Source organism: Colius striatus, chromosome 1 (genome assembly GCF_028858725.1).
Source record: "Colius striatus isolate bColStr4 chromosome 1, bColStr4.1.hap1, whole genome shotgun sequence".
Lineage (NCBI taxonomy): Eukaryota > Metazoa > Chordata > Aves > Coliiformes > Coliidae > Colius > Colius striatus.
Window position 1 is genome coordinate 55,540,845 of NC_084759.1, and position 17,177 is coordinate 55,558,021.

The following is a 17,177-nucleotide window of genomic DNA, read 5'->3' on the forward strand; positions in this document are numbered from 1 at the left end:
CGAATTTGTATACTGCAATGTTTGCAGTTTGAACTTTCATTCTTTGATATCCTTTTTTTAGAAGTATTTTTCAAAAGGATTGAAAACTCCTGCCAACTCAGCCTTTCGTTTCATAAATTTCCTGAGAGGTCCTTCATTGATGACATGTTGAGACTTCTGCAATCTATTTGTGTAACCTCTAGTTTGTTCTGGTTCCTACTGTTGCCTGTACCTAATAGAGCCATGAAAAAAAACAAGACCTTTGGGATTCTGAGGAAAATCTCAAGTATATTTAGAGCAAAAACCCAAGAGGACCACATCCACACGAGGGAAAAATGTTGTTCTGTCTCAACCATTCATTTGCTACTTGTTCTATTTGGCTCCTGTAGACCTAGATTAGTTTCATTATATGTTAATGCCCTTGAATGCAAACTGGGGAAGACATGCTTGTTCTGCAAATTAGTCACTGTAAGTTAAAGCAGATGAGAAGATGAAGCAGACTGAGGGTGGTGCTGTAAGAATTTTTCAAGTAATAACAGATTAAACACAGAACCATTTAATCTTTACAAGAAAATTATTGTCTTCCACAGAAACCAGGGCCTCTCCTTACAGACACCAAGGAATGGTGGATTAGCAAGAAAGGATTTGAGTAAATGTAGCTAGATTTTAAAAGAAGTGCAAATAGGCAAAAAAAACCCCAAAAACAAAAAACTCTCCTTTCTTTTCTTCAGTGGCCAAAGATCACCCTCATCACAAGAATGGTCCCATGATCTGGCAACAGAGAGTGTGGTCCCTTTATCCTGTAAAACCCTTCTTCAGAGGTGTTTGGTGACCTGCTCTGACAATGAGGCACTGCAGCATAAAGCAAAGAGCAAGGAACTTCCAGAAGAAGGACTAAAACTGGTGCTTTCAGGTAGCATGTAGACAAGTAGACACCAAAAAGCTTAATTTCACTAGCCTGGAAAGGTGAAATGAAGAAAAGATATTTTGATTTTTAGAAATCATCTAAATGCAATTAGTCTGGCCCAAGTTAGCTTAATTGCCATGTCATGTGGAAGGTCCAAGATATTTCACATTAATGTGCTGCTAACTGAAGAAATAGTTTCCAAGATACCTAATAAATTGAGAAGTATTTATACTGAAAGTCTTTCACTCCTCTATTGCTAAAAAGAATTTATCAACTTAAAAGATATGACTCAACTTCCAAATATGCAGAGTGGTTAGACTAGTTTCAGAAATCCCAGCTTAGCATACAAGCCCACATGCTGAATACAGCCCCTCACTCTGCTATGTCCCATTCCAGAGCTTTTCAAAATTGACTTTATTGTAGGCAATGAAAACATAATCTCTCTTCTTATAAATACAACATCCTTCTCAGTCTCACATTAAGTAATGATACTTGGGTTTCTTCAGATTTTTAATTTGTAAAGGAATAGTTACCTTAAGAGGTCTTCAGAGAATTCATGAAATGAGTCCATTACTTAAATTCAACCTTTTCATATTTAGCATTAAATGCCAGAGTAAACATACCCTTTGCATCCTCAGAGAAAAGAATGAAGAGATTTCAAGTGCTATAAACTTATTTTCTCTAAAACCGTTAAAAAAACCCCACATAAACACACAAAAAAACCCCCTCCACAAACAAACAACCCCACCCAAACTGCTTTATGGCAGTCTCATTAATATAGGCAAAATGCACAAAAATATAGTGGAGCATACTCTCACACTGTATGCCAGACCCTTTTAATTCATAGACCATGACCAGATTTAGCCTGCCAAAATATTTCAAGCATCAATAATCAGTAAAAATATTTATTGTGTACCTCACAACTATGTAAGGTAACAGAAGGAATGGTGGTCATGTGGGAAGAAAAATATCTCATTTAATTAAAGGAAGATCAAGAGGCACATGCAGCAGCAACTCAGGTCTATGTCCTTATAGCTCAGCAAACAGAAGATGTGTGTGCAGTATAACAACAGATTTTTCAGATGACTGATGGTGTCAACCAGTTTCGTTGCACGAATGAAGGAGTGATCCCTAGTAAGGTCAGGGAAGAAGAAAGCAAGTAGAAGTCAGTGAAGCGGGAGAAAAAAAGTTGTATTTAGAGATACAGGAAATCTCGTGTCCTTCAACTCTTCCTTACACTGCAGCTGCATCTCCTTCTTGTCAAAGAGAGGAAAATGGGAAATCTGTTGCTTTCCCCAGCAAGACTGAGCCTCCATTCCTGTCTGGTTTGCTCTTCTTAGAAAGCCATTAAGATTAATTCCTTGCAGACTTGGGTCTGGTGCTCAGCTCCAGACTTATTCCAAAGCAAGGTACTCTGGTCTTTTTCCTTCACCAGGATTTCACAGGATTAACCATGGGAAGCCCATGGGAAGCCCAATCATATAATTCTTTCAGTTGGAAAAGTCTTTTAAGATCGAGTCCAACTGCTAACCTAACACTGACAAGCCCACCACTAAAGGTGGTCATTTCTCAAAGTGCTCCTTCCTCAAAGGATGAAGCTGGAATTCATTCTTTCAAGTAAAGCTCTAATATTCCCTTTGTCTGGCTGGGATGGTGTTGTTAGTCCAGTTGTGTTCCCACACTGAAACTAGGGGTGCAGGTAAAGCACTCTACAAGCAGAGCTTGTCCTAAGTTTCCTTAATGGCAAGGGATTTTCTGATCCTCTTTGGCTGTGCTCATATTTACAAATAAAAGAACTGCAAGACCCCTGGTCATCCACACTTGCTCCTCAAGTCCCAGGTGCTTTTGGACCATGTCAGCTATCTCTCTCCAAGACAAATCTGCAAGGGAGGGTGGTAACTGCAAGTAAGGTGCATGTGAGCCAGTCACAGACATTTGGACTTAGATCAATCCCTGGTCCTTTTTAATTAAGTAACATAAATTCAGTCTTAGGTTCCTGAACAACTAGGAGGAGTTTAAGGTGGGAGAAGGATATCAATGTCAAGCTGAAGGTGGACAGTTATTACTCACAACTCTTACTTGCCATCTGTTAATAAAAAAAGACCGTCTCTCCCTGTGAAGCCTGTGAAGCTGCTTTAAGATCTCCAGTATAAGCTTCTTGATGCATATTTATGTTTACCTTCTAGGCTTGAATAGCAACTAACATTCTTGGCCTATTTGACTGTGGACTTAATAAGCTAGTGGAAGAAAAAGGCAAATTAATGATGACCCTGTACTACTCTCCTCCATGGTGCCTAATGTTTGCAAGTGTGTAGAAATTCCCTTGAAACCTCCTGAGAGGGATAAAGGCTATTTAAATGCTTCCTGCGTTGGTTATCTCTACAGTTTATACCACCCAGTGCATGGTACCTGATACAAAGATTTACAATGCTTAAGTTCCACAGAACCACACACGCTGCATTTTAAAAGTCGTGTTGTAAATCAATTCAGGAGCGGGGGAGGGGAATAACATCTTTCCTCTCACTAGCATTTACTTGTGGCAACTGCACTAACTGCTTCAGTTCAGCCTGAAGGCCACCCTAGTACGCAGACTTATGTGCCATCTCTCCTGCAGATGAGCCTGCAGGTGTTAGCCCAGACAGCTGGAGCACACATAGGACTCCACGTGCCCATGCCAGCCCGAATCAGCAAGGGCTGCCAGGCATGTTCACGCAGATGGCTTGCAGACCGTCAGCACGACAGCAGGTAGGCAGGCAGGAGGCACCTGACGCTCAGCCTAAGGTCACCCTGGTGGCCACTTCTTTGGAGCTGTGCAATGACAGCTGGTAGACTCATGAGAGCAAAAGAGCACCTTCATTTATAAAAGCAAAGCAACGTTTGCAAGGATATCTCCCCTTTAGCAAGACAGCTATAAATGGAATGAATTTAGAGAAGCTAGACTCTGAAATGTAACTCTCTTAGACGTCCTTGGAAAAGAAACACTTCTAGAAATAGATGTTTTCCATGAAAATGTCCTTAAATTTCAGATCTATTTGCTCTTCGATTGATAAGTAGCTTAAACAATTTCTAAATTCTGCTTGCCTGTAGGACTTTCTATCACTAACTTGTCTAAATGACTACAGATTTCTTTAATCCCTTTATTATTTACTTTATAATTTCTTTTGTCATTCTGGTTTTTCATCTCCCTCTGAGAATAAGTGGGAGAGAGAGCATCCCACACTATTCATGTATCATCCACACAGCACTTGAAAAAAATCTCACCTAATGTACTAACATCGCATACTGACTTACTTTTGTGCAAACTTCATCAAGTTCCACCCCCAAATTTTTAACCTATGTGTATGATTGCAGGGGCTCAGAACTTATCTTTTCCTCATCTTCCATTTTAAATGTTAGCAAGTATACTTTTTGGCAGCCAACCTAGATCATAGTCACCCCAATCAGCAACTGAAAGCCAAGGAAAATGGGCCTCAGAAAAAACAAGGAATCCTCATGTTGCTGGTTTTTCTGGTATTTTATTAAAAATTTTAACCTAGCCTGCTCAACTTACAGCTTACTTCGCTTCAGTTATAAGGTCCTAAACATCTGACCCTGCTTTCACCTTGATGGCAGCCAACACAACTGGAATAAAATAATTCTCACTCAGCATCTAAGAGGTTGTGCAAATCAGTAGCCCTGCACTTAAATTACCATGATATTCACCTGCATACAATTATTTTTTCTTGTTGTGCTTAAGGATTTTTTTTTAATTGAGAGCACCATATTTACTCAGGTATTTTGAGGAATCCCTTAGACTTTGTTTTCCTCAATGCTCAACATATGTGATGTTGAAATATTGAAAGTCAATGTCTTCTAAGATCTACTTTCACTGAAAACCTTAAATGAGAAAAGACTCATGTCCACTTCATGTCAGTACCTCAGATATTAGATCTCTTACAAACTAAAAAGAGGAACTGCAATGACAATAGATTTGAACACAAAATCACAATGACTCCATTCCTGCTACCTTGGTGAACATTCCTTCTACCATGACTAAACTTGTTAACTCTATCCAGATACATATTAGGAACCTACAACACCTTTTTTTTTTTCTTACACTTTTACAACTCCACAAACATTACCAGGGTTTAAAGTCCAGTTCTAAAACAAAATAAGGCCTCTTTCAGAAAATATGAACCTTCAATATAGGCATTAACATTTGCTGTAAAGCAATCCCATACTGCTTTTAAGTGCCCTATTCCACAGAAGAAGACTGAAAGAACAGTGAATTTACAGGTTTCAAAGGTAAGAGAATTCACCTCAGAAACATTTCAAAACTTTGAGCAAGTAGGTACAGCCTACTTGCCTACAGCCTAAACAATATGGGGTTTAATAACACATACAGTCACTGGTTTTGCCACAAATACCCTTGGACAGTAGGAACCCCACACATGTCACAATGAAGTGGTACGTTATAGTCCTCTCAGATAATAATGTCCCCAAACTATACTATTAAAAGTAAACTCAAGCAAAAGTGAACAAGATAAATCAAAGGTAAGAAAGATCCAGACCACTAGTTTGTTCTGTCTGCGTCCTGCTGAAGGCATGGACAAGTCTTACATCCACATAGGTTTTGCAGTTCTCTTGGAATTCTTCAGCATAGTACCACAGCCACAAGCTTCAGAGAGACATGTGGCACTCATGTGAGCAGGTAAAGCCAGGACCTGAAACCAATTGCCAACCAGGTCAAGTAAGAATTGCTCAGCAATATTATCCAGAAAACTTTCCTGAAAGCTGAGTAGTCCTGCTTTAACAGCAGGATCACACAAAAAGCACTTTATCCTCAAGCAAGTAATAACTTCAAACAATTCTCAAAACAAGGGATAACATTTGTTCTTAAGTCTTCTGAATCCTTTTGCTGATTTTACTGTCTTTTTCTAATCAATCGCATTTGCTTTACTCTGCATTTATGTACTTCTGCTACTATTCTGCTTCTGCAAATAAGCAGAAAGTGGGAAACTAATCATTCATACAGCTCATGGCGAATAAAACAAAGAACAATCCATCAGCCTACCCTTCATCCATCACAAATGTTAGTAATAACCTGTAAAGTCATTCTGCATAGTGACACTAGCTAATTATTCTAAGTGGTGGTGAGAACTTAAAAATATCTAAAAGAAATGTAACTAAGGGCTAATTTTGCTCAGAGACCTTAACCCAAAATAAAAAGGTGAGATGCCTGCACAAGCAGCAGATGAAAGAACTGAAAGTGATGTGAGAGACTATAATGAAGGTGACAGGTTTTGGGAGGGGTCGATGTCACATTCATGGAGATAAAACAGGTCTGAGTAAAGGTAGGAGACTAATATCAGCACTGGTAGTCTGTATAACTGTTTTTTGAGGCGGAAAGTCTCCTTCACATGGGAATAAACATTAAAATAAAAGCTTTACACTGGCAAGAGGCTAGGAGGAAAACTCTCAGGGGCACAAGGCTTTATAAATCTTAATCTACCTGTTAATGCTGTTTTGAAACATGGATTTTAGTGAAAGCTGAAAGAGACCAATCCACAAAATTGCACCTGGGTTTTAGACATCCTGAAGTTAATTCACATCTGAGATCTTGGGTTGATCTCCTAGTGGGATAATCTGCCTCAATTATGTTTAGATTCTCAGAGACAATTAGCAGTTTGGGTTCAACTTGAATTTTCTAGTTGCAAGAAAATCAGAAACGTAAAGTGTTTTTTTTTTTTTTTTTAATATCATGAGCACTATGAATTAATAAGTACTACTATTAATTTAACCCTTGTTAAGATATTCCTGAAAGGACACTCTAGTTTATGAGACACTACTGTACCAATGATTTAACTGGGGCTTTTTTTAGCATTTCCCTACTCTATAAATTTTCCACATATTTTTCTATATTTTCCACTATGTTTTGCATGGGTAGTTCACACTCATCTCATTCAATGTCAAAAAAAGCACCTATCTCAGCAATGAGAGATGTGTAGAAACTACTGGGCAATGGTAATGCTCCATTATGCACTTCTAATGAGAAGCAGGAACTGGGAAGTGTTTAATCTGGACATTTTGTTTAAATGTCGCAGGACAAGCTTAGAAATACATTTACTGAAAGAGTAACAAGTCTGGCAAACTTGCGTCTTTACATTAACATTTTGAGCTCAAACCTCATTAAAAGGCAATGAAACTCCTGTATATTTCCTTTGCTAGCATTGGTGAGAACCAAGAGATTTATATGTAAACAGAAGTCTTTCTTTTATGTGTAAGCTCGCTCTCCTGTTCAAACCGTTCAACACTGGTAAAAAATTCTAGTTTTCAGTCACACTGGAGCTTAATTCTTTAAAAGCTTGTTCAAGGGAGCAATATCTCTCTTCTTTCCTCCAAAGGACTTTGTGAAAACATACCCTTTGCAGGAAATAGTTCCTTATCCTACAGGCCTAGAAAGTCCATAGGACTCCTTTTAGCTGGACAAAATCAGAGCCTGCAAAGGCCTGTGTTGGCTGCTGCCTCCTCTTTGTCCTCTAAAGCCAAAGCCATCCTACATCCTTAGCAAAGGCAAGTTATACTGCACAGGGACTGAGATAGTAGAAATGCTGAGTATTTTCTGATGATTAAAGGAAAGAGGAAGGCACTAGCAGTCCTGGTTGACTGGGGAGGTCCCATCTGATTGGAAGTCAGCCAATTCTGCTCCCCCTCTACCCTGCCCTGGTGAGGCCTCATCTGGAGTCCTGTGTCCAGTTCTGGGCTCCTCAGCTCAAGAGGGACAGAGAACTTCTGACAAGAGTCCAGCACAGGGCCACCAAGATGATCAGGGGACTGGAACATCTTCATATGAGGAACGGCTGCGAGAACTGGGGCTGTTTAGTCTGGAGAAGAGGAGATTGAGGGAGATCTTATTAACATTTACAAATATCTAAATGGTGGGTGTCAGGAGGTTGGGACATCCCTTTTTTTGACGGTATCTAGCAACACGACAAGAGGTAATGGGATGAAGCAGGAACACAAAAAGTTCCATTAAAACATAAGAAAAAACTATTTCACTGTGAGGGAGATGGAGCCCTGGCACAGGCTGCCCAGAGGGGTTGTGGAGTCTCCTTCCTTGGAAGTCTTCAAGACCCGCCTAGACACATTCCTGTGTGACCTGATCTAGGTGGACCTGCTTCTGCAAGGAAGTTGGACTAGATGATCTCTAAAGATCCCTTCCAACCCTACCATTCTATGATTCTATGATTCAATGTAACACCCATATATAAGAAGGGGGAGAAGGATGACCCAGGAAGTTATTGGTCTATCAGTTTGACTCAAGTTCCCAGGAAGCTGATGGAGCAGATCATCCTATGTTCTATTATGAAGCACATGCAGGACAATCAGGTGATCCGGCCTAGTCAGCATGAGTTTATGAAGGGCAGGTTCTGCTTAACAAATCTGATCTCCTTCTATGACAAGGTGACGCACTTATTGGATGAAGGAAAGCTGTGGATGTTGTCTACCTTGACTTTAGTGAGGTATTTGACACTGTTTCCCACAGTATTCTCTTAGGGAAATTGGCTTGGATGGGCATACACTTTCCTAGGTGAAAAATTGGTTAGACAGTCGGGTCCAATGAGTTGTGGTCAATGGAGTTAAATCCAGCTGGTGGCCAGTCGTGAGTGGTGTCTCCCAGGGCTCAGTGCTGGGGCTGTTCCTGTTTAACATCTTTATTAATGATCTGGATGATAGAAGAAAGCACACTCTTAGTAAGTTTGCAAGCAGAGAGGGACCTGGTAGTATTGGTTGACAGCAGCTGAACATGAGCCAGCAGTGTGCCCAGGTGGCCAAGAAGGCCAATAGCATCCTGGCCTGTACCAGGAACAGTGTTGTCAGCAGGAGGAGGAAGGTGACCATTCCTCTGTACTCGGCTTTGGTGAGGCCGCACCTCAAATATTGTGTACAGTTTTGGGCTCTTCTCTACAAGAAGGACACTGAAACACTGGAGAGGATACAGAGACAGGTTACCAAGCTAGTAAAGGATTTGGAGCATGTCTCATATGAGGAACAGCTGAGGGATCTGGGGCTGTTCAGCCTGAAGAAAAAAACGCTCTGGGGAAACCTGAAAGAAAGTTGTAATAAGGCAGGAGTTGGTCTAGTATCCCTAGTGACAAGCAAGAACAAGAGGAAACAGCCTCAAGTTGCACCAGAGGAGGTTCAGGCTGGATATGAGGAGGAATTTCTTTACTGAAAGTGTTGTCAGGCATTGGAACGGCCTGACCAGGGAGGTGATGGAGTCACCATCCCTGGAAGTGTTTAAGAGACAGTTGGATGTTGCACTTAGGGAAATGATCTAGTGGCTGATGGGGCTGGGACAAGGCTGAACTCGAAGGTATCTTCCAGCTGAAACAATTCTGTGATTCTATGATTCTATGAAGGAAGTGCTCTTCATCCTGTATATGAGATAGCCCTAAAAACCTCCATATGACTCCTAATCACAAACACAGAACAGGAATAGCAATATTAGCCTCTGGTTTGCAACAGGAAAAGAACCAAGGAGTACTCACTGAAAGTATAAATCCCTCTACACCCTTTCCACAAAACACGTGGTTACATGGAGCTTTCTACCATGCAAAGTTTTTGATGGCCAAATTAGAAATGCTGTTTGATAAGTTTACAGCTCTTTCAGAAGCTACTACATGCAGTGGCCTGAATAAAAGCTCTGATTCAAGACAGTCCAGTAAAAGATTAAAACTGAGAATACAGAGTAGGGGAAGAATCAAACATAGATTTTTCCACCTATTTTGAACATTTTTCTTATACCACCTAACACCCAGAGCTGGAGATAGAATTTGTTCAGCAGCTAAGGCACAAGTCCCACAAATTCTGTACCCTCTTTAATGTTCTTATCTTTCCAGATGACAAAATCACACAAAAAAAAGAAACATGGATGACACGATGAATTTTTAGAGAACAGAAAGATCTATTCCCCTGTCAGCTCAGTGGAATACAGACCTTTCTGGAATCCACTCCAAACAAGTTTTTCATAGAGGATTACAGCTTATTTGTATCACTGTCTAAAAGCAACAACCAAAACAATTCCAATGGAATCAAAATGTTTGACCTTAGTTCCATTCTACTGTCTGATGGGACCAGGTTGATTTTAGTGCTCCAGAATGATTAAGACAAGTAATTTTCAAAATACTACCTTCAATGTGCAAATGTTAAATTTGCCCAGTGCAATTCTTCATGCTATTTACAGTTAAAAGTAAAATAAGCAGGTGTCAGAGTGAAATCACAAAATACAGACATTAAAATTACACCATCAATTTCTGCCAGAAATTGTGTCATTTCTTGTCATTTGACCCTCACAATCATCCAATATTACCTCTCAAACTATTAAAATGTTGCTTTTGTTCAACACAGCATGTTACCTAAGCTAGTGCATTGAATTTTACTGCAGAAAGTAATATTATGACTGAGGACTGAATTTTATTACTGACTCCTATTATTCTGACTCCTCAATACTGTCTCTTCAGCAAGTATTTACTTTTGTTGCTACTATTTTGTGATTACTTCTAACTGAGTATACTACAAGCACAAAACACCCAGCATTCTATTTCTCCATTAAAAGTCTCTCACTTAATGATTTTTAAAGTTTTGTCCTCAAAAAGATCCTCTTCAAAATCATCACGCTTTTGATTTGAATAACTTCGTTAGTTATCCCCGTGCTATTTACCTTTGCTGTATGATGTATTGAGAAGAATATGTCACTTACATTTTGCTTGTTGTGAGTTCAGTCTATCACAGTGCTAAACACCATCAGTTCCCTTTGCAATTACTATTTTGAATACTTCTAAGGATCCACACCCAGAACACAATAAATAGGGTTTTTTTAATAGCCAATCTGAAGATGAAGATACTCCTTTAAGCACTTTATCATATGGTCCCGAATAAAAAGATTTTCTTCCCGGTTGCTTTGTTTGTTCTGACAGTAGAAACACACTCTTTGCAAGAAGCAGATTCTTTCTGAACTAAATATGGTCCCAGTCCTGCAAAGTTCATTTCCAGGTACACTGTTTTACTACCGTATACACTTTCTGTACAGTGACAAGTAGCTCTCATGTATATTAATTGTACATCAATTGTAAATCAAGTCTTGTGCTACACCACAGCATTTTTTTTTTTCACAAATGAGACTGCAAAATTTTAAGATCATTCAATGTTTTGTTGCTCAGTAAGTTGTTCAGTAAACTAGTAATTTGTCTTTGAAAAGCTATTATTCACTGAAATGTGAAAAGCAAACAAAAGGACCAATAGCACACTCATGCAATGTTCAGACATTGCCTGCAATTTTAAAAAAGCAGGAAAGCAAGGCATAAGGAAAGTAACAGGGTGTCCAAAATCACAAAAGCCATCTGAAGCAGAACTAGGTACAGAAACAAATCACTGCTCCCGAAGTAACGAAGTCTTCCCTGACTGAATGAAGCCTGCTACAGCAGAACTTGATGCTTACGGGCACATTTGGCAAAGATCTGTAAATATTCAGCAGAGTTTACTTTGCACAAAACCACTTCATTTATCCAAATACATTCTAGATGTGCTACGTTTCACCCTACGTGTTGAGTGATTATACAAAAAGCTCAGTAGTGACCCCATCAACTACAAAATACCACCCCAGAGTTGATGTAATGCCCTGCTTCCTATTTCTTCAGTTTTATGAAGTCCTCTTGAAAAACTGGTTTCCAGTTTCAAATTAATCTTTCCTCTCCATATAATATTTTTACAAGCATTTACTGGACTGAAAATCTTTGCAAAGGGACCAATTCTGAATGTCTAAATCACTCCTTATCTAAATTTGAAGTCAATAGGAATTTTAGCTGAAAATTAATATATGTAACATAATGGAAAGAAGTAAGTAAAATAAACAGTACACTCAAATGAGAACTGCATATACATAAATATTTAAACCAATGATAGCTGTAAATATACCTCTCATGTTTTCCCCACGACTATGTTGCCCATTGTATATTTGAATTCATTTATAAATGGCCTATCATTAGCAGACATTGAATTTGGTGCAAGCATTTGATCACAGTAAGGAGATGCATGAGCAGGCATAAATTTCGTCCCTTAACAAGTAAAATATGCAATTTAATTTGATCAAGAATAATTACATTTGTATAAATTCGGGGAATGTATTTCAAAGAGGATAAAACTTCAGTAGGTGAGGTACGTGTAAATAGACAAATTTACATTTGAGCAAGAGAAACACAGCAGGCTGGAATAACAGCAGAGGAATTACAGTATTTGGGCAGTCAAAACTTCAAGGTCCCGACCCTGCAGCAATCCCTGAGGCAAAATACCCTTTGTCTTTCGGTGGGAGGTTTGTTTCCTATGAGAAAGGAAGGTGGCAAGGTAGCCAAAATACTCAGAACTCAGATAAAGACACACGATATATTTTATAGGCAGGACCCAAGCTTCTGCTTCAAACAAACTCGGCCTCGTGTGGTTGTGCTTAGAAACTTTTTCGAAATAAACCACCATGTAAGAACAGTCTATCTTAGGTAGAAGGAGTTTAGCAAGGGATTATGCAGAGATGCCAGATCAGCTGCATCCTGCCATCTCAGTTTCTCTTTGTTTTAAACGGGCTTTGTGTTTGAGATTGGTATGGAATTGATACTAAGAGAAACCAAATTCCTCTATCAGAAACATATTTATAGTAATGTCAATTTCCATCTACTTTCCTGTCAACGTGCCTGACTGAGTTGGAGAGATGCCTCTCCTTGGAGGTAAATACCTCTCCAGGAGAGGAAACCTGATACGTTCCCTGGCTACTTTGTTGCCACCAGGAGTGAAATGTGATAGCAGCTCCTGCTATGGGGGCATCTAGTACTCTAGCCAACTAACTCATCTCCCATTGGCACTCTAACTGTTGTCATTTAGTTTAAAAATAAACCAAAACAAACTAAACTAAAAATCTATTCACTTGCAGGATTTGCTTTAAAAAACACCTAGATATACTCTCCTTTCCTCGTTTCCCCTCAAGTTCCAAATTCTCGCTGTGACTTAGCCATACCCTAACTGATCATACCTAGTTTAGAGCCTGGGAGGAGTGGGGTCAGATGTCACTGGGATGGCACCTCATCAAGGCAAGCCCTTGCTCAGGTCTTATGGTCTCAAGCCATTTTAATTCTTTGTGAGAAAGAAAAAGTCTCTGTTGTATCACACTTTGGGAAGTCCCCTCTGTGTGTATGACAAGCCAGAATGGCAGAACTAGATGGAAATAATTACAAAAGCAAATGAAGCCCAGGGAATCTAACACATTGCAAATATTTTTATGCTGGACAGGACACTGAAGATATTAGGGTTTCATTATTTTTGTACTATTAAACTCAGGAAATCTCAAAAAAAATGTAATTGTTCAGTGCAAGCAACACCATATCTATCGATTCTCGAAGTTTTTCTCCTAATGAGGAAATGTAAAGAGGTAAATAACTGTAGCAACCAAAGTCAGCTCCTCTTTCTGGGATATCAAAATTTAAACGGGTAACAAAATTTTTATCAAATAAAAGACAAAGCTTCTTGATGCCACCCTGCCAGAGGCTTGCACACACCCCGCCGGCCACCCCAGCTTTCCCTGCCTCGCTCATCCCTCGCCTCAGAGCTCTGTTCGGTGCCAGTAAGGCCAGTGGGGCCAGCCAGGGTCCCCGGGGATGGTGGGGGAGCCTCGGGAGGAGGTCATGGCACGGAGGGAAGGGCTACGGCCAGCAGTGGAGAGGAAATGCAAAGCAGAGAACATCTGGAAATGAACCACCCAGTCCCCTTTCTGGAAAAAGGCCATCTGTTGAAAGGGACAAAAAACGTGCAGTAGGCCGAAAATAGCTAAATAAAGCAAAATCGCGGCCAGAGTTAGCTGCCTAACCTGCTTGATTTTCCGCGTGGTTTGAACGGCGGCAGCTGCTCGCTCGTGTGGTGCCTTTTGAAAGATCAAAAAGCCCAGCTGCTGCTGAAAACTTTGGCGGGTGGAGAGGTCCGGGAGAGGGCTTGCGGAACCCGCAGCGAAGCCCCGTGTCGCAGCGGGGCCGGGGCTCTGGCTCCCGCGGGAGGAGCTGCCCGCAGAGGGGAAGTCCCGCGGCTCTGGGCACCGGGTGAAGCAGGGCATCACAACACAGACTCCCCACTCTCCCGCGGGCGACCCAAGTCTAGATGGCGATGATCAGCCCCCGAAGCAACAGCATCTGTGACCGATCTAACAGCTAATCCAGCCAAGAGGGTTATTAGCCTCCACAGACAGCCGCAGCTTCGCGCTGCCGGCAACGGGATGACAGGACGGGAGATGTGTCTCGGCTGGGCTCGGCGTCTCGGCTCCTCCGGAGCAAAGCGACGCAAACTGCGCGGGGCGGAGAGCGAGACCACCGACCCGGCCGGCGAGGACGCCAACCGCGAGCCCCTGTCTCCTCACTCAGCTCTCCGACCGCTCTGTACCACCCTGGCACCCGTGGCAGCGGGGATGAACGACCCCGCAGACCGCTGCCCCGGGTTTCTGCTCCTCCTCTAGTTCTGCCCGCTTGCTCGGACCAGCATCAGCCCCGGCCCCTAGGCACCCCCGTGGCCGGATGAACGGCGATGGGGCGCAGTGCCACTCCTGCCACCAAAACCCACTCGTCCCGTGGAGAGGGAAGCAAGTGCGGCAAAGTCCCTGAGGAGGGAGAAAGGTGTGCGGTCCTCTGGCACTGCGAGCGGCACAGCTCGGCTTCAGGGACTGTTCCCTCCGCAAGGGAAGGACACGGGCCTTTGACAGAAGGGAGGGTGGCGGGATGTACTCCCCCAGTATACGAGCTGAAAGGTCTAGAAACCGCCAGGCTTCCAAAGCCTTTTCTCCTGAGCATCGCCTGTCGCACAGAGCACCACAGAGCTGCAGCCGCTTTCCCGCAGGAGGGGCGGGCAACGGCCCGGGCAGCGGGCAGAGCCACGCCGCGGGTCTGCTCTCCTCCTCCGCGGTCCTGGCCCCTCCAAGTGCAGCCCGGGCAGGGGGACCGGGGGGTTCCCCAGGGGCTGCGAGAAGTGGCCGGCTGACCTGCCCCTGCCTGCCTCATCCCGCCCCGGGGAGGGTCTAGGAGGCATATGGCTTGGCGGTTGTCCCCGGCCGCGGGAAGCGGCTCGCTGCAGCACCAAGGGGCGAGTGAAGCAAAGGGCACTTTGCTGGAGGCTGAGCGCAGCCTCCGGCGGGGCATTTCGACCTCTTTGGTATGCTGAGAAGTGGCTGCTCTTTGCTGCAGCAACAGTGGCGGGGAGGAAAGGGGCGAGACGAGGTGGGGAAGCGGGGGGTTGGCGGGGAAGAGGAAAAAAATCCGCCGAGGTGCCCACGACTCTTTTCGCTGTCCCTGAGCTGAACAAAGCAGGATCTGGCACTCTGGCTGCCGGGGAGGAGAGGGGTGCGGGCTGGCAGGGCTGCTGCTTGTTGATGTTGGGGTGTCAGAGAGGCAACGAGAGCCTATGATCTACTACACTGCAGTGCCAGCGTCAGGAGCCTCCTGCTCGGGAGCTGTCACTGCAGGGCAGCCGGCACACACACACACCAGCTCGCACACACGGCATCCCTCCCCTCACCGCCCGGGCTCCAGCGGCTCTCGCCTCCCCAGGCACGCAAGTGCTTGCACAACCTGCCGGCCGTGGGGAGAGGACAGGGGGGGACCAGAGCCCGATGTGAGGGGGGCGGCGAGGGCCGGTATTTCCCCTGAAAAGCTCCCATCTCTCCTGTCCGCCGAGCATCCCTTCTCGCCCACCTTGCTCGGGAAGCCGCGGGTTTGGCCGCTCGGACACCCCGAGCAAGAGGGATGCAACAGCAGCAGTGTGACCCCTCGGGACCGGGCGGCCCAGAGCACCTGCATTTGCATTTCTTATGTAATGTACTGCAAGTTTCCCCCTCGGAGCCGGGTTGAACCGAAGCGCATGATCCTGGCTACCAGACAGACATGGAGACGCAGGCAGAGACACCGGCGTGTGCACAGAAGGGTCATCCCGGCAGGGAGAGACGGAGGAGAGACGCAGCCACCCAGGCACTGCTGCTGCTGCTGCTGCCGCTTGGCATTGCTGGCTGAGTTGCCGTCTGGGCACAAGCCCCATAAAGTGTCCACCCCCTTCCCTTCACATGCCTCCACCTTCCCGGCCTAGAGTCCTGGACGGTGTGGGGGTGGGCGATAACGGGAAGCCCCCAGGGCGGGGGCGGGGGGGTGTCGGGCTTGACTTCAGAAAGCCGAGCGAGGCGGGTGGGTGGGTGAGTAGGTGGGTGACATACTGCAAGCTCATCAGAAAGTGCTGTGCAGGACCTGAGCCCCGGCGCACTCACCCACCGCAGACAAGGCCGGCTCACACCAGCACGGGAGACCCGGGCACTTCATCCCAAAACTGACTGGGGGTTTACAGGGGGGGTCTCGCATCAGGGACGGGAGCAGGGAAGGGGAATACGATTCTACCGGCTTCCCCTCAAAAAAAAGGGTAGCGATTTAAAAGTTTCCTCCATGGAAATAGCTCATAGAAACTAGGAGATGCAGTCTGGGCTAGGGTCGCCTTTGATTTTTTTTTTTCTTTTTCCGTGGTGACAGTGGCTGAAGCTAATCCAAACTGCTCCTTGCTTATTCATACACGTATGCACATGCATGTCCGTGCTGGCCTCGTTATATTTCCCCCTTATCCCCTCAGCAGGACTGCAGATCTACCTCGGCGAGCAACAGACAGGGTAGCATAAAAGAAAAACAACGCAGTGCAATGGATTGCTTACCAGTTTGGTTCTTGTTTTTCTTAAGACTCTTGCCACAAAGACACTGCAGCATATGCGATCCTTTGCTGAAAATGTTCCAAAGAAACCACATTGATTTGGGCGAAAAGCAATCCAGCAGCTTATACACCCTGAGAAAGAAGAGATCCTTGTGGTTGCATAATAATAAATTGAGACCAGTTCTCCTGAAGAGGGGCACCAGTTTTATCATAGAAAAAATGATTATATTCCGATCTTCTCCCAGTTTTTTTTCCTCACGTGGTCTATTTCTTTGAGACTTTTCAACGGATGCTTTTTTTTCAGCCAGGCTGAATGGTTATTCCCTCTAGACCAACACTGGATTATAACCAAAAGCGTGGAGAGAAAAGAAATGAAATCCCTTCTTTCAGCATGGAGCCAAACGAAAAGTAAGGTAGTGAAATCCCAGCCGAGGCCAAAACCTCATCAGAGACACCGGCAAAACGCGGAAGGAAGATCCCCAGAGAGAAAACCATAGCCTGGTACTTGACTGCTAGGAGGATGGGTGGATCTGCAGAACAAAAGCCA

At 43.8% G+C, this 17,177-nt stretch overlaps 1 protein-coding gene across 2 annotated transcripts in view; it reads right to left on the reverse strand.

Moving 5' to 3' along the window:
* FGF14 (fibroblast growth factor 14) overlaps positions 1-16,842 on the reverse strand; it is a 394,127-nt gene extending 377,285 nt beyond the window's left edge. For both annotated transcript variants that reach the window (XM_062020551.1, XM_062020549.1), the window contains exon 1: positions 16,635-16,842. In XM_062020551.1, the coding sequence (XP_061876535.1) occupies positions 16,635-16,842 (208 nt within the window). The remainder of the gene's footprint in view (positions 1-16,634) is intronic.
* Between the last annotated feature and the right edge of the window lie 335 nt (positions 16,843-17,177).